The 24369-nt window shown below is 38.6% G+C and overlaps 1 protein-coding gene across 1 annotated transcript in view; it reads right to left on the bottom strand.

The window, feature by feature from the left end:
• hcn4 (hyperpolarization activated cyclic nucleotide-gated potassium channel 4) overlaps nucleotides 1–24369 on the bottom strand; it is a 306960-nt gene that overhangs the window by 186798 nt on the left and 95793 nt on the right. The window contains exon 2 of the mRNA XM_062067018.1: nucleotides 18996–19419. Coding sequence (XP_061923002.1) covers nucleotides 18996–19419 — 424 coding nt within the window. The remainder of the gene's footprint in view (nucleotides 1–18995; nucleotides 19420–24369) is intronic.

Raw genomic sequence — 24369 nt, forward strand, 5'->3', positions numbered from 1 at the left:
GCTATATTAACCTTGTAGATTGTTATAGTAACAATAGGTTAAGCTTTGTCAGTGTGCCATGTGTTACCCAGTTTACCCTAGGGCAGGGGTCGGCAACCCAAAATGTTGGACCAAAAATACAAAAACAAATCTGTCTGGAGCCGCAAAAAATTAAAAGCCATATTACATACAGATAGTGTGAATTAAGAGGACCTAAAGGAAACTAAATGACCTCAAATATAGCTACAAATGAGGCATAATGATGCAATATGTACATATAGCTAGCCTAAATAGCATGTTAGCATGTATTAGCTTGCAGTGACCAAATATGTCTGATTAGCACTCCACACAAGTCAATAACATCAACAAAACTCACCTTTGTGCATTCATGCACGACGTTAAAAGTTTGGTGGACAAAATGAGACAGAAAAAGAAGTGGCATAAAACACGTCCTAGAAAGTCGAAGAAAGTTATACATGTAAACAAACTACGGTGAGTTCAAGGACCGCCAAAATTAATAAGGACAAAACGGCGCTAGCCATATACTCAAATCAGTGAAGCATGTTTAATAGGGATGTCCGATAATGGCTTTTTGTCGATATCCGATATTCCGATACCGCTATCAACCGATACCGATCTATACAGTTGTGGAATTAACACATTATTATGCCTAATTTGGACAACAAGGTATGGTGAAGATAAGGTCCTTTTAAAAAAATAAAATAAAATGAAATAAGATAAATAAACTAAAAACATTTTCTTGAATAAAAAAGAAAGTAAAACAATATAAAAACAGTTACATAGAAACTAGTAATTAATGAAAATGAGTAAAATTAACTGTTAAAGGTTAGTACTATTAGTGGACCAGCAGCATGCACAATCATGTGTGCTTATGGACTGTATCCGTTGCAGACTGTATTGATATATATTGATATATAATGTAGGAACCAGAATATTGATAACAGAAAGAAACAACCCTTTTGTGTGAATGAGTGTAAATGGGGGAAGGAGGTTTTTTTGGGTTGGTGCACTAATTGTAAGTGTATCTTGTGTTTTTTATGTTGATTTAATTTTTTTAAATTTTTTAAAAAATGATACCGATAATAAAAAAAAACGATACCGATAATTTCCGATATTACATTTTAAAGCATTTAAATGTAAATTAATTATCGGACATCTCTAATGTTTAATATAAACAGTGTGCTTCATAACAACTAGGGAGGTTTGTGTCATGTTTGTCCTCCTACAGAAACCATATTTAAACAAAAAATGTATTTTTTTTCCCTCATCTTTTTCCATTTTTCATACATTTTTGAAAAAGCTCCAGAGAGCCACTAGGGCGGCGCTAAAGAGCCGCATGCGGCTCTGGAGCCGCAAGTTGCCGACCCCTGCCCTAGAGTAACAACGTTAATTTATGTTTGATGAAACGTGATTATATGCAAGCATGAGTGTATGTATGTATGTGTACTTGTATATGTACAGTATGTGTATATGTATGTTTGTACAGTGAATGTATATGTACATACACTACCGTTCAAAAGTTTGGGGTCACCCAAACAATTTTGTGGAATAGCCTTCATTTATAAGAACAAGAATAGACTGTCGAGTTTCAGATGAAAGTTCTCTTCTTCTGGCCATTTTGAGCGTTTAATTGACCCCACAAATGTGATGCTCCAGAAACTCAATCTGCTCAAAGGAAGGTCAGTTTTGTAGCTTCTGTAACGAGCTAAACTGTTTCCAGATGTGTGAACATGATTGCACAAGGGTTTTCTAATCATCAATTAGCCTTCTGAGCCAATGAGCAAACACATTGTACCATTAGAACACTGGAGTGATAGTTGCTGGAAATGGGCCTCTATACACCTATGTAGATATTGCACCAAAAACCAGACATTTGCAGCTAGAATAGTCATTTACCACATTAGCAATGTATAGAGTGTATTTCTTTAAAGTTAAGACTAGTTTAAAGTTATCTTCATTGAAAAGTACAGTGCTTTTCCTTCAAAAATAAGGACATTTCAATGTGACCACAAACTTTTGAACGGTAGTGTATATGTGTATATGTATGTGTGTACAGTGAATGTGGTCGTTAAAGGAACCATTTGGAAAAAATGGGAAGTGATTCCAAGGAATTGATATATTGCGAACCGGTTCTGAACAATCTAATCTAATCATAATCCTAAAACTTGCATTTTTTTTTTGGATGGGTCAGCCATCAATTTAATTCACTTTTCAACAATTAAAATCGGATTTAAAACTACCGTGAACAATTCCGGTCACGCCGGAGCCCGTGCGAGGATAACCCATCGTGAAAATTGTTCAGCCCCGCTTTTGTTATCTCCTGGCATGGCTCGCCGAAGCCGTTTGGGGGTCAAGTAGCATGCGCAAGGACACTTCAGCTCTTTGTGATTATGTGCCAACATGTCTGAGCTTTGGGCGACTAACACAGTGCACAGTCCTCTCCCGAGGACATGCAATTATAACCCCTGTCCGGCCGGAGCCGAGCAGGAGCTAGCTTGTGTCGTCATTAAAAAAAAAAAAAGTATTAGCTATGGTATATTTTGTCTACTACGTGCAGTCGCATCCAATTGCATTGAACCCTAAAAACATTCAGTGCACTGAACCTTACAGGGGAAAAATATTCTAATGTTAAAATGTCTCTCCCTGCAGTATTAAGCCATGCAGCGTGCAGTCTTCTGCTCTGCTCGAGTCAAACACTTCCCGCAAGAAGTGTCCTTTGCGTGACACCTAACTGGGGAGGAAATTCGACTCAAACAAATAACAGCGGAGGAATCTATGCAACACCATTTATAGCATGCATACACTGCTGAAATACATTATTTCCCTTTTTCGGCTCTGCCATTCTGATGCTGGATGGCATTCAGTCTGGTTACAAGAGCTAAATATTGCGTCATTTTCACTCAGCGCCGTGAAAATGACCTTTTTTTACACTTGTCTTATTACGCTCGGTTCCCTGTGCGCGGAGAGGATGTATAGCCATGAAATAAACATAAGAAACATGGACTTGCCAATAGGCTGGCTATTTACTGAGCGGTCCAGACCGTGCACAGATTGACATTTGCATTAGACCAGGGGTGTCAAACTCATTTTAGATTGGGGGCCACATCTACTCCCAGGTGGTTTCGGACTGGTAAAATCACGGTACGATAACTTAAAAATATAGACAACTTCAGATAGTATTCTTTGTTTAAAAATAGAACAAACACGTTCTGAAAAATGCACAAATAATGATGTTGGGGTTTTTTATACTTACATGTTGTGGTTAATAGTATTATACCTTTTTTTGTCCTTCTTTATACTTTCTGAATACATTTTGTGATACTGCTCATCGGTCAACTCATTGGTGTTAATTTTCAATATATCAAGATACAAAAATGATGTAACAATCAAATTACAGGATGTTATTTATGTAGTTTGCTCAGTTTCCTTTTTTCTTTTTCTTTTTTTTACATATGTAGCATAATCTACAAAGATACAAAGAATTGCTATTGCGACATCCAGTGGACACATTGAGAACAGCAGTTTATTTCATTAAAAAATGTTGGCTCATTTTTATACTTAGCAAACTCTTCCCGCGGGCCAGATAAAACCTGTTCGCGGGCCGGATTGACACCCCTGGTTTAGACTGTCTGTGTATGTGAATGGACAGATGTTTACATTTCTGCAATAGGAGACAGATTTGTACACAATGCCGTTAATTAGTATGTTTACACTGTGTGTACGTTATATGTGAATGGATAGGCTAATATTTACATTATTTGTGTATGTGCATGGATAGTTAAATACGTTTATACTTTTTGTGTATGTGAAGGGACCGACTGCGATTTCGATTATGTATGCAGCCCTTTGTTTTTCAACTGTGGTTGTTTTTAAAGGGCTTTATAAATAAAGTTGGTATGGTATGGTATGGTATGTATGTGAATAGACATGCTAGCATTTGCATTATCTTTGCACGTGAATAGACATACAGATGTTTAAATGATGTTTGTGTGTCGATGGATAGACTGATGTTTTCAAGTATTGCCGTATGTGAATGGACATACTACCGTTTGCATAATATTTGCATGTGAATAGACACACACAGAAAACATCTGTGTACGTGGTTGTGCATAGATGGACTGAATTGTGCATTATTTGTGTGTGTGAATGGAAACACATGTTTAAATAATTTCTGTATGTGAATGGACATACAGGTGTTTGCATAATCATTGCATGTGAATAGACATACAGATGTTTCAATTATGTTTGTATGTGAATGGGCAGATGGTGTTTACATTATGTGTGTATTGTATGTAAATTAGCAGACTGACGTTGAATTATTCTTTATGTGAATGGACATACAAGCATTTACCCCATCTTGCATGTGAATACACATACTGTTTTAAAATTATTTGTGTATGTAACTGTGCATAGATGGACTGAAGTTAAAATTATTTATGAATGTGAATGGATATACAGGTTCAAATAATTTCTGCATGCGAACGGACATACAGACGTTTCAAGTATGTTTGTTTGTAAGTAGACCGAATGTGTGGTTACATTATGCGTGTATTGTATGTAAACGGCAGAACTGATGTTTGAATTACTTCTGTATGCAAATGAAGATACTAGCGTTTGCATTATATTTACATGTAAATAGACATACAGATGTTAAAATTATTTGTGTATGTGCATAGATGGACATTATATGCATAGATGGACATACGTTTACATAATTTTTTGTAGGTGAATGGACACACGTTTCAATTATTTCTGTATCTAGCGTTTGCACTTTCTTTGCATGTGAATAGACATATAGATGTTAAAATTATGTTTGTATGTGAATAGACATATGGATGTTTACATTATGTGTGCACTGTATGTAAATGGCCGGACTGATGTTTTAATTAGTTCTGTATATGAATGGCTATACTAGCATTTGCATTATATTGGCATGCGAATAGCCATACAGATGTTGACAGTATTTTTTTTGTGCATAGATAGACTGATATTCACAATATTTCTGTATGTGAATGGACATACTGGCGTTTGCATTATATTCAAATGTAAATAGACATACAGATGTTTAAACTATGTTTTAATGTGATTAGACAGATTGATGTTTGTAATGACGACTAGGCTGACATTTAAAATTATAGCATTTAAATTGTTTGTGCATGTGAATTGACAGACTGAGGTTTCAATTAATTCTTTGTGCGAAGGAACATTCTCACGTTTGCGTTATATTTGCATGTGAATAGACATACAGGTGTTAAAACGCTTGTATGTGAATGGACAGACTGAGGTTTCAGGGTTTTATTTATGCAAACGTACATACGAGTGTTTGCATTGTATTTATATGCCAATGGACATACATATGTTTACATTATGTGTGCAAAGTATGTGAATGGACAGACTTTTGTATTATATGTACTGTATGTAAACGTATAAATTGCTGTTTGCATACTTTGGGTATGTGCATGTGAATGGACAAAGACTGTTATATTACACATAGGTGAATGGCTACACGTGTGTTTATAATTTTTGCGTAAATGGAAATACATATGTTGACATGACTATCAAGGTCTCTGCAGGTTTCAACAAGTAAATTCCAAGACTTTTTAGGACTTTTTTTAAAGATTATAATGAATATAATTTCAGACCATTTCATATCAATACGGCCAAAGACATAAAGGAAAATCTGAGGGCCAGAATGAATTGTTGCTATATAAATGGTAAATGGGTTATACTTGTATAGCGCTTTTCTACCTTCAAGGTGCTCAAAGTGCTTTGACTCTATTTCCACATTCACCCATTCACACACACATTCACACACTGATGGCGGGAGCTGCCATGCAAGGCCCTAACCACGACCCATCAGGAGCAAGGGTGAAGTGTCTTGCTCAAGGACACAATGGACGTGACGAGGTAGGTAGAAGGTGGGGATTGAATTAGGAACCCTCAGGTTGATGGTACAGCCACTCTATCAACTGCACCACACCGTCCCCCAATTATGTTTTTGTAAATAGTTTTACTGTTGTGAGTACACTACTAGAACAGAGAAATTAGTGTGTGTTTACTGTATGCAATAATAGTATGATTTCACTGGTAAACATCTCATATTGATCGCCTTCGGCAATTGACGCCACATTAACCACATAACACTCATTTGGGGGTGTTAGGTAGATCTTTGTATAATTGTGCACGTGTCCATGGCGTTTCAGCGTCTTTTCACACGGACTTAACCCAGATTTTTGACTTTTACATTATCATTCCATTCACATTCACTGCAATGTTTACAAACGCTTCCCTCCACATCCGGGTCCTAAACACTTTATATGTTTCCATCCACTGATTTCAAGCAAGCATTAAATTGATCGTTCTGGACCCACAAATCGTTAAACCTGCACTTACCCATTTTTTGCATGTAATTCACCTTTGTTGTGGGCTTTCGTTAAGTTGTCGCAGCTGCTATGCTATGTTGTAACAACACACTGCTGCGCACGCACAGTACACCAACTAGTGCGCGGTTACCGTATTTTCTGGACCATAGGGCGCACCAGATTATAAGGTGCACTGCCGATGAATGGCCTATTTTCAAACTTTTTTCATATATAAGGCGAACCGGATTATACGCATTAAAGGAGACATATTTTTATATTTTTTCTAAATGTAAAACACTTCCTTGTGGTCTATATAACATGTAATGGTGGTTCTTTGGTCAAAATGTTGCATAAATTATGTTTTACAGATCATCTTCAAGACGCTTTCAGACAGTCGCTTCAGGATGCACCGTTTTGTGGGCGGTCTTATTTACGTGGCTCACCTTCGGCAGCGTCTTCTCCCCGTCATCTTTGTTGTAGCGGTGTAGCGTGCAAGGACGGGAGTGGAAGAAGTGTCAAAAGATGGAGCTAACTGTTTTAATGACATTCAGACTTTACTTAAATCAATAACGGAGCAGCATCTCCTCATCCGGAAAAACCATCCGACCGGAACTCTCTAATAACTAAAGTTCTTTGGGTGAATAATGTAAACTCACTACACCGGTATATTTTAGAGCTTTCATGGCGAGTTTACTGACAGATATATGTAAGAACTTTACACTACTTTGCATTAGAAATGGCAACAGTATGTTATGTCCCATAACAAAAAGATAGAGAAAAAGAAGACGCTTATTGACTACAAAGGCGGACGCCCGCAATTTTTCAGGACTTATGCAGATTCCAAATATAGATCAGCAGATACCAGAAGGTAAGAAAAGTTGCTTTTGCATAATATTGCAAAACAAAACGCCAGATAATATGTCTTACCTTATACACACCATAATAATACTTGTATGTTTAATGCGCCGACAATCCATCAAGCGGTGCGGCTTCATAGCTTACCAAAGTCGTACTAAAACATTTTGAAAGATTTTTGAGCGCCGTGTGTAATGTTCTATATTTTCCATGGAACATAAAAAATGTTGCTGTTGTTTACTTGAGTCCTATTGCAATCTACATGCATCTCTTGTGTGTGACTGTCATCATATGGCAGTCTACACGTATCTCTTATGTTTGACTGCCATCTGCTGGTCACACTTATCATTTCACCATGTACCAAATAAAATAGCTTCAAGGTCGGTAAGCAAAACCCGAATTATTCTGTGCATTAGGCGCACCGGGTTATAAGGCGCACTGTTGAATTTTGAGAAAGAAAAAAGATTTTAAGTGCTCCTTATAGTCCGGAAAATACGGTAATTCTGACCGGGCAGCTCAGTTAGCCTACTTTAGTTGAAATTAAATGAGTTTATTTCAGTCATATAATCAACCATTTTGTGTGATCAATTTAACAGCACATGTTATACATATTAACAATCATATACACACACACACACACACACACACACACACACACACACACACACACACACACACACACACACACACACACACACACACACACACACACACACACACACACACACACACACACACACACACAACAAAAAGAAAAAGAATGACCGAAAAAAGAATAGGCTGAAGCCAAGGTTTATATTTGCCTATCCTATACATTCACTGAAAACTAGATTGCCTGGAACATCAACGTTCAAAAAATCAATGGGATGAAAGTAGGGATGTCCGATAATGGCTTTTTGCCGATATCCGATATTCCGATATTGTCCAACACCCCTAATTACCGATACCGATATCAACGAATACCGATATATACAGTCGTGGAATTAACACATTATTATGCCTGATTTGGACAACCTGGTATGGTGAAGATAAGGTCCTTTTTAAAAATAATAATAAAATAAGATAAATAAATTAAAAACTTTTTCTTGAATAAAAAAGAAAGTAAAACAATATAAAAACAGTTACATATAAACTAGTAATTAATGAAAATGAGTAAAATTAACTGTTAAAGGTTAGTACTATTAGTGGACCAGCAGCACACACAATCATGTGTGCTTACGGACTGTATCCCTTGCAGACTGTATTGATATATATTGATATATAATGTAGGAACCAGAATATTAATAACAGAAAGAAACAACCCTTTTGTGTGAATGAGTGTGAATGAGTGTAAATGGGGGAGGGACTTTTTTTGGGTTGGTGCACTAATTGTAAGTGTATCTTGTGTTTTTTATGTTGATTTAATAAAAATAAAAAAATTACTACATTTTGTAAAAAAAACAAAAAATGATACCGATAATAAAAAAAAACCGATACCGATCATTTCCGATATTACATTTTAAAGCATTTATCGGCCGATAATATCGGCCTGCCGATCTCTAGATGAAAGTAATCGTCGCTATGTATTATAATTTTCCACTATTTCACCTTTCAAGGCTTTCTTAAACCTTAACAAAGAACTACATGTCTTCAACTCATCACCGAGTTTTTTTGTATTTTATATTCGTACTTCTTACTTTACATATTTCAAAAATCAATATATCCCCGTAAATTATAGTTTTCTCCTCTTAATTGAAATAACCTAAGAATACAAGCTGGAAGGCTGTTCTTTACTTGAAACACAATTTCCATTGTTTTTAAAAACACAATATCTGAAAATTTTAAGACATTAGAACTTATGAATACTGGATTGGTAGGTTCATAGTAACACGCTCTGTGTATTATTCTAATTACCCTTTTATGAAGTTTAATTATTGGGTCTATGTTTGTTTTATAAACATTTCCCCAAACTTCAACACAATATGTTAGATATGGAAAAATAAAAGAATAATACAACATATGCAGACATTTCTTATTCGGCATGTGTTCAGTTTTGTAGTTACGTTATGGCGTCCCAAAAAATCTAAACATTTAAAAGCAAGCCTGAAGTTCATGCAATACATTTTTAATACCTTTCGGAATCTTTTATGAGGTTTTAGGAGAAATGTTGACATTTTAAGGCCTTAAATTCAAATTGTTGGATTTACGACTTTTTAAGAGCCCGTGGATACCCTGTGTATACAGATGGCCACACTTTGCTGTGTATGTGAACGGTCTGACAGTTGTTTACATAATTGATGTGTTCTGGGTGTTCACAGAAAACATATGGATAGAAGAATTTTCAGCTAAGGAAACATTCACCATATGTCCTATTAAATAAGATCTGCTCTTTGAATGCCCCCCCCCAAAAAAAAATCGACATCAAAGGGGTCAGCCTGGAGTTTTATGTTGAAGTGTTTCTCGCCCGCAATATTCAAATGGCGATGGGGAAACACGGATGGGAAAAGTCAAAGAGTCAGTCAGGTGGCGAGATGTGGGCGACAAGTTATTCTGCTGTGACAGATGACATTTCTGTGAGGCTGCATCTGGGGTAGCCTGGCGCTGAGGCAAAGCTGGCCTTTTACGCCGTTTGCCTAACTAGCATTCATCAGCGAGCCTGCCACGCCACCGTGACATAAAAACGTGTAAATGGCAGCTGGCAGCGCGAGTGCCATGCGGGTCCTCTGTGTGGTGTTGTTGCACCCACAAATTTGTGTTTATGAATGATCGTGTTTGTTTTCTCGAAGTCGTGGCTGTAGGCGAGGTATTGATCTTTATTTAATTTCCTATTCCGCTTGTTTCCTTCCCGTTACCTCCTCCTTACTGTTGCCTTTCAGCTCAGGCTTAACATGTGACCCGGTCTACTTGTCTGAGGGCCGACCCCCATCAAGGAGAACGTATGTCCGGACGTTCCGTGATGCCTCCGTGTCGGCCTTAAGGAGTATGCATGGTGAGAAAATATGGTTTCTCCTCTAAGTGACTCATCTGAACTGTTCCTCTTTTTCAAACGGCATCACAGAAACCCTGCATGATTAATGCGGCCACATTGGCTGATACACGATGTTCTCCACACGAGAGTAGATTATGGATATTTGCAAAAAGAAGGGGTTATTATGGGCAGGTCTGGTGAACGTGTGGTTTGATTAGCAATCAGGTGCCATTCAAGGTCCCCCCCCCCCCAAAATGCCATGCACAGAAGTGAACATGTCTAATTGGAACACCTCTGATTGCGCAAACAGAAATATTGATGGACATCGCAACGGTGTCATTATTGTTGTTAAGCTAATGGGAGATTAGTTGCGATGTGCCACCCGTGTCTCTGCAAATAGGTTTTGCTTGATGGCGGACATTTTTTGTCAACCGATCCTGCAGCAGTTTAGGGGTAGGAGAGTGATCTTACATAAATACTGTAGTAGGGCTGTGACCAAAATTATCAGTATTATTACTGTATTGGCAGCACGGTGGAACAGGGGTTAGTGCAGGGGTAGGGAACCTATGGTTCTCGAGCCAGCTGTGGCTCTTTTGATGACTGCATCTGGCTCTCAGATAAATCTTACCTGACATTGCTTAACACGATAAGTAATGAATAATTCCGCTGGTAATCACAGTGTTAAAAATAACATTCAAAAAATAAAACATTCTCATGCACTTTAATCCATCCATCCATCCATCCATCCATTTTCTACCGCTTGTCCCTTTCCATCCATCTGTTTTCTACCGCACCTGTTCAAGAAGTCGCATTATTGGTAAATAATTGTATTTATTATTGGTTAGCTTCAGGAAAACAGTGTTATTAAGAAGAATAAGAGACTTATTATACTCTAAAAATGCTGGTCTTACTTAAAAATGCACGCATTTAATTGTATTCAGTGTTAAAATATATTATATGGCTCTCACGGAAATGCATTTTAAAATATTTGGCTTTCATGGCTCTCTCAGCCAATAAGGTTACTGACCCCTGGGTTAGTCCATGTGCCTCACAATACGAAGGTTCAATCCCGGGCTCGGGATCTTTCTGTTTGGAGTTTGCATGTTCTCCCCGTGACTGCGTGGGTTCCCTCCGGGTACTCCGGCTTCCTCCCACCTCCAAAGACATGCACCTGGGGATAGGTTGATTGGCAACACTAAATTGGCCCTAATGTGTGAATGTGAGTGTGAATGTTGTCCATCTATCTGTGTTGGCCCTGTGATGAGGTGGCCACTTGTCCAGGGTGTACCCCACCTTCCGCCCGAATGCAGCTGAGATAGGCTCCAGTACCCCCCCAGCGACCCCAAAAGGGACAAGTGGTAGAAAATGGATGGATGGATTACCGTATTGTTGTATGTGGTGTTTACCTGATACCAATATTTGGTACCAGTACAAAAATTATTTAGATACTTTTCTGTACATTTCTAAATAAAGTGGACCCCAAAAAATGGCATTATTGGCTTTAGTTTAACAAATAATCTTACAGTACGTAATGTTTCTTATTGCAAGTTTGTCCTTAAATAAAATAGTGAAAATACAAGACAACTTGTCTTTTGTTAGTAAGTAAACCATTAAAGACTCCTAATTAGTCTACTGACATATGCAGTAACATATTGTGTCATTTTCCATTCTATTATTTTCTCAAAATTATGAAGGACAAGTAGTATAAATTAATAATTAATCTACTTGTTTATTTACTGTTAATATCTGCTTACTTTCTCTTTTAACATGTTCTAACTTCTGTTCAAATGTAATCATCACTTATTCTTCAGTTGTTTGGATGCATTACATAAGTTTTGGATGATAACACACATTTGGGTATCAATATGATACAAAGTCGTTACAGGATCATACATTGGTCATATTCAAAGTCCTCATGGGTCCAGGGACATATTTCCTGAGATTATAAACATAATATAAATTTTAAAAAAACGAAAGATGTTGTGATGCCAAAAAATATCCACGTAATCATAGAAGTATCCACTTGATACGCGCCTATACTTGGTATCATTACAGTGGATGTTAGGTGTAGATCCACCAATGGTGTTTGTTTACATGTTGACACCGGTGAGCTATGGTGTTCCTCATCCTGCAGGGATGATACTTGTAAGAAACGTACTTTGTCGCCATGGAGGCGAGGACCGGTACTTTTCAGAGGCAGTATAGTACCGAATATGATTCATTAGTATCGCGGTATTATACTAATACCGGTATACCGTACAACCCCATGTGATCAAAAAGTACTCATACACCCTTATAACCAAGTTAAAAAAAATAAAATCAATACAATAAATAAATACCCACACAATATACATTATTGGCAGAAGAAATGTGTTAAATAATAATATTGTTCTGACTACTTAACAATATTAGTCAGAATTTAAAACATTTTTTTCTACATTTAAAACACTTCCTTGTGGTCTATATAACATTTGGGATTGGCGTGGCTCCGATGGTGAAGCGGCCGTGCTTTACCAAACCTGCAACTTGAGGGTTGCAGGTTTGATACCAGTTTTCGCCATCTTAATCCTGGCCGTTGTGTCTTGGGCAAGACACTTCACCTACGCTGGTGTATGAATGTGCAAGACTGAAAAATAAATTCTTAATCGCAATGGGACTTTACAGGGTAAATAAATATTTAAAAAATAATAATACAAAATTGAATGTGGTTCTTTGGTCAAAATGTTGCATGTGTGATGTTAGGAGGTCTTATTTAAGTGGCTGCACTTCGACTGCGTCTGCTCCCCGCCATCTTATGTTGTAGATTTTAGCGCTTCCATAGCGAAACTACTGACAGGCTAGGTTTGAACTATACGCTAATTTGTATTACACATGGCAACAGCGGAGGATGCACGTGCATGTACGAGCCAGTCTGCCCCACAACAAGAAGATAACAAAAAAGAAGGAGCTTATTGACTACGACTTGTGCAAAGCACTTTGGGTAAATCTCTGCTATCTATGGCTAATCCGCTGACATCACCATTGGCAAAAATGTCACCAAATGGGCAAATTCCAAAGGGTTCGTTTCCCAAAAGTATAGAGAAAGGCAAAATTGTTGTTTGAATATCTCCGCAAAGCCTCCCTGGTTGGATTTCCAATTTCCGTGACTTATGCAGATCTGAAATACACAACAGCAGGTCCCAATAGGTAAGAAAAGTTGGTTTTGCATAACAGTTCCCCATTACGAACCATATTATTTTAATTTGAGTGTTTAAAAATGTTTATCTTCTTCCCTTTGAGTTTATAAATGTGTTAACATTTTTTATTAATAAAGAAAAAAATGTGTGTTCACTTCCTGTTGTCATACTGGTACGAGTATCAATCGTTCTCTCTGTTTAAGATAGCACATCCTGTAGGTTCAATGTAGGGCTGCAACTAACGATTCATTTGATAATCGATTAATCTGTTGATTATTGCTTCGATTAATCGATTAATAAATCGGATAAAAGAGACAAACTACATTTCTATCCTTTCCAGTATTTTATTGAAAAAAACCAGCATACTGGCACCATACTTATTTTGATTATTGTTTCTCAGCTGTTTGTAAAAGTTGCAGTTTATTAATAAAGGTTTATTAAAAAAAAAAAAAAAAAAAGTTTAAAAAAAATGAATAAATACAAAAAAAAGCCTCTGCGCATAGCATAGATCCAACGAATCGATGACTAAATTGATCGGCAACTATTTTTATAATCGATTTTAATCGATTAGTTGTTGCAGCCTAGTTCAATGTACACAATTGAATGTCTTAGTTGTTAACCCAGTAATATGTTTATACAAGTTTAGATTGGGAATGGCGTTTTTAATGAAGAGAGATTTCAATGTCTCTTGTTCTCATGTTAGCATTGGGTTGCACGAGCCTGCTTCTCCAGTAAATCAGCAGTGTCAAGTTCATCAAAATGTTATTAATCTTGGTTTTACGGTCATTTTTATTTAAAACGGTAATAAAGTTAAAGTACAACTGACAGTCACACACACTAGGTGTGGTGAAATTACCCTCTGCATTTGACCCATCCCCTTGTTCCACCCCCTGGGAGGTGAGGGGAGCAGTGAGCAGCAGCGGTGGCCGCGCTCGGAAATCATTTTCGTGATTTAACCCCCAATTCCAACCCTTGATGCCGAGTGCCAAGCAGGGAGGTAATGGGTCCCATTTTTATAGTCTTTGGTATGACTCGGCCGGGGTTTGAACTCACAACCTACCGATCTCAGGGCGGACACTCTAACCACAGGGTCACTGAGCAGGGTCATAATACTAACCGTGGGAAGTTTTACCGCGGTTCATCATTCTACCGTTTATCGTTACATCCCTAACAGAGTTTTGGTAAACTTAGTTTTACACTTGCATGACGAGTACTGTAAAATCGACGATTCCTCATTTGGCAGGTGCATCGGTGAAGTAAATAAAGTACCTTCATATTGGTGTTTGCCTACATAGTTAAAAAAAAAGGTTTTATGTCGATATGCCATGTCAGAGCAAAAATACATGATATAGCCTTTTTCCAATTGTTCTTTTCATACAGAGCACAGTGAAGATGTGATATTGAACTTTTGCACTGCATAACTACGTCCCGCAATTAGATAATTAAATATGTGACGACATCAGCGCCATTAAGCCATGACAATACGCACAAACAGCCCAAAGACACAATATTGCCATCTCTATTCTGTGTCACTGCTGTTTATAGGGAAGGGTATCTTTTCACATTTCAACCAATTGGGACATTAGGACCAATTTTACAACTACTCTGTCACTGCATTGAACAGATCGATGTGTGGATGCAATACAATTCTGTCTGATTAAACTCAGACTAAACTGAAATCATTGTCTTTGGTCCACAGAAGCAAATACAAACGATTGTTAGTCACCTTGAGATCTCCCTGAAGCATAATAATCAGGTTAGAAATCTAAGAGTAATAATGGACTTAGACTTGAACTTAAACAGCCACATTAAGTCAATATCATCAGCAGCTTTTTTGCCAAATAAACACATTACCAAAATCAGATAATGTCTAAATCAGACTTAGAGAGACTAATCAATGCCTTTGTCTTTGGCAGGTTAGACTACTGCTATGGCCTTTTCACTGGGCTCTCTAAATTAACTGGTAAACAGAATGCTGCTGCTCGAGTCCTGACTAGAACCAGGAAATATGGCTAAATTAGTCAATACACTGGCTTCCCGTTGCTCAGAGAATAGACTTAAAAATAGCTCTCCTTGTATTCAAATCTTTCCATGGTCTTGTGCCAAAGTACAATATGAACCATCTTGAGCTCTGAGAACCCCAGGGAGTGGTCTCCTGCTGGTGTCCAGAGTAAGGACGAAATATGGTGAGACTGCATTTTCTCCTAAAATCCGGGTTAGTACTCCTAGAACAGTGGTCCCCAACCTTTTTGTAGCTGCGGACCGGTCAACGGTTAAAAATTTGTCTCACGGACCGGGGGGGGGGGGTGTTTTTGTTTTTTTTGTCATAAAGAAATACAATCATGTGTGTGCTTACGGACTGTATCCCTGCAGACTTTATTGATCTATATTGATGTATAATGTAGGAACCAGAAATATTAGTAACAGAAACAAACAACCCTTTTGTGCCAATGAGTGTGAATGAGTGTAAATGGGGGAGGGAGGTTTTTTGGGTTGGTGCACTAATTGTAAGTGTATCTTGTGTTTTTTATGTTGATTTAATTAAAAAAATAAAAATAATTTTATTTTTTATTTTTTATTTTTTTATTTTTATTTTTTTTTATTTCTTGTGGGGCCCGGTACCAATAGATCCACGGACCGGTACCGGGCCGTGGCCCGGTGGTTGGGGACCACTGTCCTAGAAGATGTGAGACAGGCCTCAATGTTGTAAATGCTCAAATCCAGGCCGAAAACACTTTTTAATTGTGCATTATATTTGTGCATAATATTATTGTGTATTATAGCTACACCTCTTTGATTTTAATTTAAATTATGATTATTCTTATGAAGATGGTAAATTAAATGTTGCCTTCTTTTCATTTTTTGTAAAACACTTTGAATTGCATTCTGTATGACTTGTGCTCTATAAATAAACTGGCCTTGCTTTGCCTAAGTGATTATTGTTTTGTCTTAAATAACAAACCAGTACAATGCCTATTATTCAACATCCTATTGTTAGTCCATACTGGCTCTTTACTTTGCACCTTTTACTTCAGAGACTAAACGAGATCCAGCCGGTTGGGAAAGCAACGGGAACTTTTCTAATTAATGCTGCAATTACAATCACGCTTATTTTGCGGAAAAGCCTCTCCAGGCTCTGTGGTCCCACCGCTATCTGGATGGGCACGCCGAGAGAGAAATGCCAATCAACGCTCCGGTTTCATCAACTCATTGGTGACTGGGGTGCCAAAAAAAGGAGCCACTTCACTCTGAGCATAATCAAAGGCAACATCTATCCACACGTCCCTCACTGGGGGAAATGAGAGGTATAAGATGCTCTGCAAGCAAACCTGCAGTTTGCATCTTAAAGGACGAGGATGCAATTTGGATAATTTTATGTCCTGCATTGTTATAGTTTGGACTACAAACATGTTGGAATTGCCTTTGTAACTTTGTGAAAATATTCTGATTTCCATATAGGGAACTAACTCGGCACATGTCGGTTGTTTCTCGTGACAACAGCAGTCAGACAGGCGGATACAAATTGATGTGTCCATCTTTTCCACAATTTTCTCAAGGAATAATGCATGAATCTTAATATAAAAATTCAGGCATCTACAGAAGGTAAATATTTATAAAAGTGCGCCATTTGGTGAGCAAAATGTTGCAAAGGTTTTGTGGCTTTTACAGCAATATATAAGAATTTATCTGAATAAACAGAACAATTACCAACACGGTATTGTTAAATCAACTGCCACCTTATCCTGGTACGGGAGTTTGTGTGTCCCAATGATTGTAGGAGCTAAGTTGTCGGGGGCTTTTATGCCCCTGGTAGAGTTGTCCAAGACAACAGGTCGTAGGTGAGGATCCAGATAAAAAGCAGCTCAAAGGACCCTTATGAAGTTACAAAAACATGGGTACAAGTTTCCGTCACCCCTACGCGGGTCACCGGGGGCCTCTTTGGAGCCTGGCCTGGAGGTGGGGTTCGATGGCAAACGTCTGGTGACCTCGCCTGTCTCCATGGGTCCCAGCTGGGCACCACCAAAAGAGGCAATGTGCCCCCCTCCAATGGGCTCACCACTAATTGGAGGGACCATAGTAGCTGGATTCCTATTCGTAGTAGTAGTAGTAGTAGTGTTTTGTTTGTCATAGTTATGGCAATACATGATGAATGTTCATTAATGTGGGTCACAGGTTAAAGGCCTACTGAAACCCACTGCTACCGACCACGCAGTCTGATAGTTTATATATCAATGATGAAATCTTAACATTGCAACACATGCCAATACGGCCGGGTTAGATTAGTAAAGTGCAATTTTAAATTTCCCGCGAAATATCCTGCTGAAAACGTCTCGGTATGATAACGTCTGCGCGTGACGTCACGGATTGTAGCGGACATTTTGGGACACCATTGTGGCCAGCTGTTAAGTCGTCTGTTTTCATCGCAAAATTCCACAGTATTCTGGACATCTGTGTTGGTGAATCTTTTGCAATTTGTTTAATGAACAATGAAGACAGCAAAGAAGAAAGCTGTAGGTGGGAAGCGGTGTATTAGCGGCCGGCTGCAGCAACACAAACACATTGCCGGTGTTTCATTGTTTACATTCCCGAAAGATGACAGTCAAGCTTTACCATTGGCCTGTGGAGAACTGGGACAACAGAGACTCTTACCAGGAGGACTTTGAGTTGGATACGTGGTACCGTGAGTACGCAGCTGCGGCTTCCAAACATTTGATCGCTTGCCCGTACGTGCGTGCCGCTATGTGCATGTCACGTACGTAACTTTGGGGACTTTGGGGAAATATATGTGCTGTATGAACTTTGCGGAAGGGAACGGTACTTTGGGCTGTGGGATTGAGTGTGTTGTGCGGGTGTTTGATTTGTATTGGCGGGTTATATGGACGGTAGGGGGGAGGTGTTTGTTATGCGGGATTAATTTGTGGCATATTAAATATAAGCCTGGTTGTGTTGTGGCTAATAGAGTATATATAGGTCTTGTGTTTATTTACTGTTTTAGTCATTCCCAGCTGAATATCAGGTCCCACCCGCCTCTCACAGCATCTTCCCTATCTGAATCGCTTCCACTGCACTCTAGTCCTTCACTCTCACTTTCCTCATCCACGAATCTTTCATCCTTGCTTAAATTAATGGGGAAATTATCGCTTTCTCGGTCCAAATCGCTCTCGCTGCTGGTGGCCATGATTGTAAACAATGTGCAGATGTGAGGAGCTCCACAACCTGTGACTTCACGCTACTTCCGGTACAGGCAAGGCTTTTTTATCAGCGACCAAAAGTTGCGAACTTTATTGTCGATGTTCTCTACTAAATCCTTTCAGCAAAAATATGGCAATGTCGCGAAATGATCAAGTATGACACATAGAATGGACCTGCTATCCCCGTTTAAATAAGAAAATCACATTTCAGTAGGCCTTTAAAACCACATTAAACAACTTGAGCTTAAATATTTTGAGAAACACTACTTCAGAGAATACTCCGTGACCCAAAATTGCTGCACTTCAAGGTAATACCTTGTATCTTTTCTAGAGGCCAAAAAGGTACAGTTATATCTCCTAAGTTGTACCTTGGAGAATACCGTCCCGGTGACAAGCTACTGGACTTCTTTAGACCCTATATAGTAGTTTATTCTTTACAAAGCGACCTAGGATATTTCCTTACCTCTTCCCATTGGTGAATATACCGAATGAGTCTCGAGAGACGCAGTAGTCGCAGCAAACTGAGAATCTTGGTGAAGCGCACGATCCGCAAGGCACGCGCCGTCTTGTAGAAGTCCGAGTCGATGCGAGTCTCCACGATAAGGAAGATGTAGTCCACTGGAATGGAGGAGATGAAGTCCACCACGAACCAGCTCCGCAAGTACTTGGTCTTGATCTCCTGCGGGTCTAGGATGATCTCCGTGTTGTCCTCCTTGACGATGCCTGTTCTGAAGTTGAGCACCAGGTCCATGAGGAAGAAGGTGTCGGAGACCACGTTAAAGACAATCCAGGGGGGCGTGTGCTCGTCCTTGAAGAATGTGATGCCTACGGGGATAATGATGAGGTTGCCCACCATTAACAGCAGCATGGTCAAGTCCCAGTAAAACCTGGTCAGGCAGAGAGAGAAATGAAACAAAAACAGTTAGAAACATTTAAACCATTCTCAATACTGCTAATGAGTTTTAGGGTCACAGCCGTTTGACTCCATGTTGGAGAACAGAGGGTTGTACAAGAGGGTTGTACAAGAGCTACTGTGGCATTGGGAGTAAGGGAGTTTGATGCAGAGGTGTAGGTGCGCTTTGGCTTTTGTCCTTTTTTTTTTACCTGGGATGTATATTGAAGCCAGGAATAAATGTATCCTTTTCAGACATGTTGAATTGTATAATCGGAAGCATGAGACATAGTCTCATTGTTCGAAGAAAAAAATAAAATAAAAATAAACCAAACTAAGCGGCCGAAGCCTATTACAAAAAGTCCACCAAGTGAACAACCGCACCCCCAACGACCTGATCTTTTGTAAAATCCAGTTCATTTTAAAGCTGGAGCCTATCTAAACTGACTGCAGGCAAAGGGCTCAAGGTTTATACTTCAAAATTCAAAGACAACATTGTCTGCAAGAATCCAGAAAGCCAAAGAAAACCAAACAAGACATGTCAATGGTGCCAGCTCCAAATTTGCTTTGTAACTCTTTGGTTGCAAAGAGTTACAACTAGATCCACTCGACATACATTGCACCAGTCGCCCAGGGGGGGTCCCCACATCTGCGGTCCCCTCCAAGGTTTCTCATTGTATCCCATTGGGTTGAGTTGTTTCTTGCCCTGATGTGGGATCTGAGCCGAGGATGTTGTTGTGGCTTGTGCAGCCCTTTGAGACACTTGTGATTAAGGGCTATATAAAAAAACTTTTATTGATTGATTGATTGATTGAACGTACTACTTTATGACGCAACACCTACATCACAGCAACCTACACAGACAGGTAAGCAGGGAGAGCTGATATATTAGAAACAATAAATACAATCAGATCATTCTTGAATGATAAGCTTGAAAATCTAATTTTTCCTAGATATTGGACAATCAGGTTCCACATACAGTATATGTGTGTTTATGTTGTAGTATTACATACAGTGGTATTAAGTATTTGGGTGTTTTTCTTTGATTTTTTTTGTTTCTGCACCCTTTCACAAGATTTTCGAATGCTAGTGTAACAAACAAAAGAATTTATTCAGGAAAAACAAAGTCATTGCCAGTAATGTTCACTAGACTTGTTTCGTTACACTTTTTTTTTTATAAGTTTAACTATTAAAGGGGATATTTGATGATTTTTCTCTTTTCTGACTTACTAATGTTTTCATCATCATAAAGTTTATGCATTTGAATGCTGCATTTAATGGCTTTTTTTTAACAGTGGTCCATTTGTGACGTCACAGTGTGGTGGACGTACTTATGTAGGCTTCCTCCTACCCCTGTGCTGATCCTAGACTGTTGTCTGCAGTCTTGTGTCATTCATTTTTCTCTAATACCATCCCGCCTGCTCTGATGTCTATGAAACAAAATACTTGGGTGTTAATTTGTTCACATTTTACACGAGGCTGTTTTGTCAACATAGTACAATTGGAAATTGAGACGGTTTCCTTGTGACATTACTACTTTGATGAAAGATTTTTTTTTTTTTTTTTTTTTTTTTTTTTTTTTTTTTTTAAAAAGGTATGATTTGTATAATTTTCGTATAATCGTGGCATGCACATATGCAGTAAAATGCCTGCTACTAAATGCAGCTTTAAAAAAAAAATTCATCTTCAAGATATATATTTAACAATGTACATTTTCAGAAGATAAATGATGATACTTTTGAAGAGGGTGAGTCTTGGAGAGGTTCCATTTGCAATCTAAAGTGAAAGCTTTTATGCACTAATCGTGTATAAACGTGAGTGTGGAGCAAATTTTACACCACAGCATAACCAATACGTATTATCTAGAGCAGAGTTTTTCAACCACAACACCTGTCTGGTGTGCCGCGGGAAACTATGCAACTTCACCTAATTTGTCCAAAAAATATTATTTGCAAATCAATAATAATAATCTGCAAATAATGTGCCGTTGTCTAGTGTCTGTGCTGTATAGAGGTCGGCAGGGTAACCATGTAATACTCCATATCAGTAGGTGGCAGCAGGTAGTTCATTGCTTTGTAGAAGTCGGAACGCATCGAGGATGGTTTGTCGTGATCCCAATATGCAGAGCACAGCGGGAGACAGCGTGCAAGTAAAAAGGTATGTTACGCTTAAACCAAAAATGAACAAAAGGCAAGTCCCGTTAGGAAAATGCACTGAAGCATAGGGATGGCGATGCAAAACGAAAGTAAAACTCAACTGGCTACAAAGTAAACAACGACGTCCCACTGGGGTGAGTTTTTCCTTGCCCGTATGTGGGCTCTGTACCGAGGATGTCGTTGTGGCTTGTGCAGCCCTTTGAGACACTTGTCATTTAGGGCTATATAAATAAACATTGATTGATTGAAAAACAGACTGCTGGACGACAGCAAAGACTTACAGTGTGTTTCCGTACATGACATGACAATCAACAATGTCCCCACAAAGAAGGATGGCGTCCACACAACTGAAATAGTCTTGTTTGCCAATACAAAGCAGGTCAGGCAATAGAAATCAAAAGAAGGCGTGAAGCTACTACAGGAAAACTCCAACAAAACAGGAAAAGCCACCAAAATAACAGCGCGAGACAGGAACTAAAGCACTACACACAGGAAAACAACAAGGAACTAAAAAAAAAAGACAACCTGGTGGAATTTCATTTTTTAACGTTTCTGCTGGTGGTGTGCCTCCATATTTTTTCAATGAAAAAAATGTGCCTTAGCTCAAAAAAGGTTGAAAAACACTGATCTAGACCACAAGGAAGTGCGGTAAATGTAAAACAGAAACGACTTTTTTCTACTAACATGATAATTGACTGTTGCTTGAGTTTGAGTTTATTTCGAACATGCAAACATACAACATGATGATACATCACAATTTCCAGTTTCTCTTTTCAACATGTTCGAAAAGGAGTAGGAAGAAGCAGAGCTTATTTAATCCTACCCCTTTTCTTTTACATAACAGTTGCTAAAACTTTTGTACACTTCCTGTTCTCAATTTTTTCACAATATACTGCATAAGTAATCACAATAAAAAGAAATAAATAAATAATGATTGGTGAAGTAAGTTATATTTCATATAATAATAATAATACATGTTATTTATAAAGGCGCCTTTCTGGGCACTCAAGGACACCGTACAAGATCAAAACAATAAAATCAAATTGAATAAAAACAACAATAATAACAACAACAAAGATAGAGAAGAAAATATGATTATAATGAATAAGCAGTCAGGAATAGGTGTGTTTTGAGTCTTGATTTGAAGAGGGATATTGAGTCCAAGTTTCGAAGGTATGGTGACAAACTACCACCTTACTCATCTTCATATGATGAGATGAGTAAGATTATTTTGAGAATGTGTTTACAATGGCCAAAGTGAATCCCTGGAAAGACTAGTTCTCAAGGGGCAATTTATTTTGAAAACAAATTTAAGACAAATCAACCAGCCTCGGGGAATGGATTATGTTCGGATTCCAAGGGTTCATTGTGTTCATGTTATTCAGCATGCTAAGTTAGCAAAGCCTCTTAAAATATAAACACCCCCCACCCCAAAACACAGTTTTATAATAGCGCCGCACCAAAAAAGAAATAGCATGATTTTTTCCTTCATATTACGCCCAACATGCATGGCAACAGACTAAAATGCTCCCTTGACACCCAGCACGGATTAAATGAGTTGGAAAGACTATTTACATCCCAATTGTTGCTTATATTAACCGCTCTACACCGCGTTTAATCCAGCGGTGGATAAATGTGGATTAATCTTACCTCATTGTTCGCAAGCGAACATAAGTGCACATTCAACACACGCTTTGCCTTGCTTTGACAGCAGCTCAACATGAAAGCTATTTGCTGTTCGTACACTAAATCTGGACTTGAAGGTCAGCAAGGGTTAACTGCTAATTATAAGGCACACCGTGAACTCGTCCATCTTGCGAGCATGAGTTTGGATATGAATTGCACTCTACCGCCAGCTCAGTAATTGAATCCAGATTGGCTCTTTTATGTTAAGGGTGATATATCCTGGATACTTCATAGAATGCACTATGTAGGGGGGGGTGGGGGGGGGGTTCTGCGGTTCTGCATTGTTCACCGGACCAAAGACATCAGATGATTTACCCACCTTTAACTGGGCCATAAAAGGGTCTATGGCTGCGCAAAAGCAATCCCGAGGCGGGGCCCTTACGTACATATGCTGTGGGCTCAAACACGAATACGAGGTAATTCATTTTTCTGCAAGATAGCAAGACTACAGCAATTAATTACAACTTTTTCATTTTCTACTGATGTGTATGGATTCTATAGTTGATTCATGTTGTGTTGGGGTAAGCGTCACATGGATCTACAATGAACCACTGCTGCAGGGCCAATATTCCTAAAGAGTTTTAAAAAAAAGTTTTCAATCAGGGTAAAAAAGACGGAAAAAAGCCATAACAAATTAAAAGAAAAAGTGAAATAACATTTTAGCTGTAAATAGAAATGATCTTAAAGGCCTACTGAAATGAATTTGTTTTAACAGGGATAGCAGATCCATTCTATTTGTCATACTTGATCATTTTGCGATATTGCCATATTTTTGCTGAAAGGATTTAGTAGAGAACATCGACAATAAAGTTCGCAACTTTTGGTCGCTGATAAAAAAGCCTTGCCTGTACCGGAAGTAGCGTGACGTCACAGGTTGAAAGGCTCCTCACATTTCCTTATTGTTTACACCAGCAGCGAGAGCCATTCGGATCGAGAAAGCGACGATTACCCCATTAATTTGAGCCAGGATGAAAGATTTGTGGATGAGGCACGTGAGAGTGAAGGACTAGAGTGCAGTGCAGGACGCATCTTTTTTCGCTCTGACCGTAACTTAGGTACAAGCTGGCTCATTGGATTCCACACTCTCTCCTTTTTCTATTGTG

This window comes from Entelurus aequoreus, linkage group LG02, assembly GCF_033978785.1.
Source record: "Entelurus aequoreus isolate RoL-2023_Sb linkage group LG02, RoL_Eaeq_v1.1, whole genome shotgun sequence".
NCBI lineage: Eukaryota > Metazoa > Chordata > Actinopteri > Syngnathiformes > Syngnathidae > Entelurus > Entelurus aequoreus.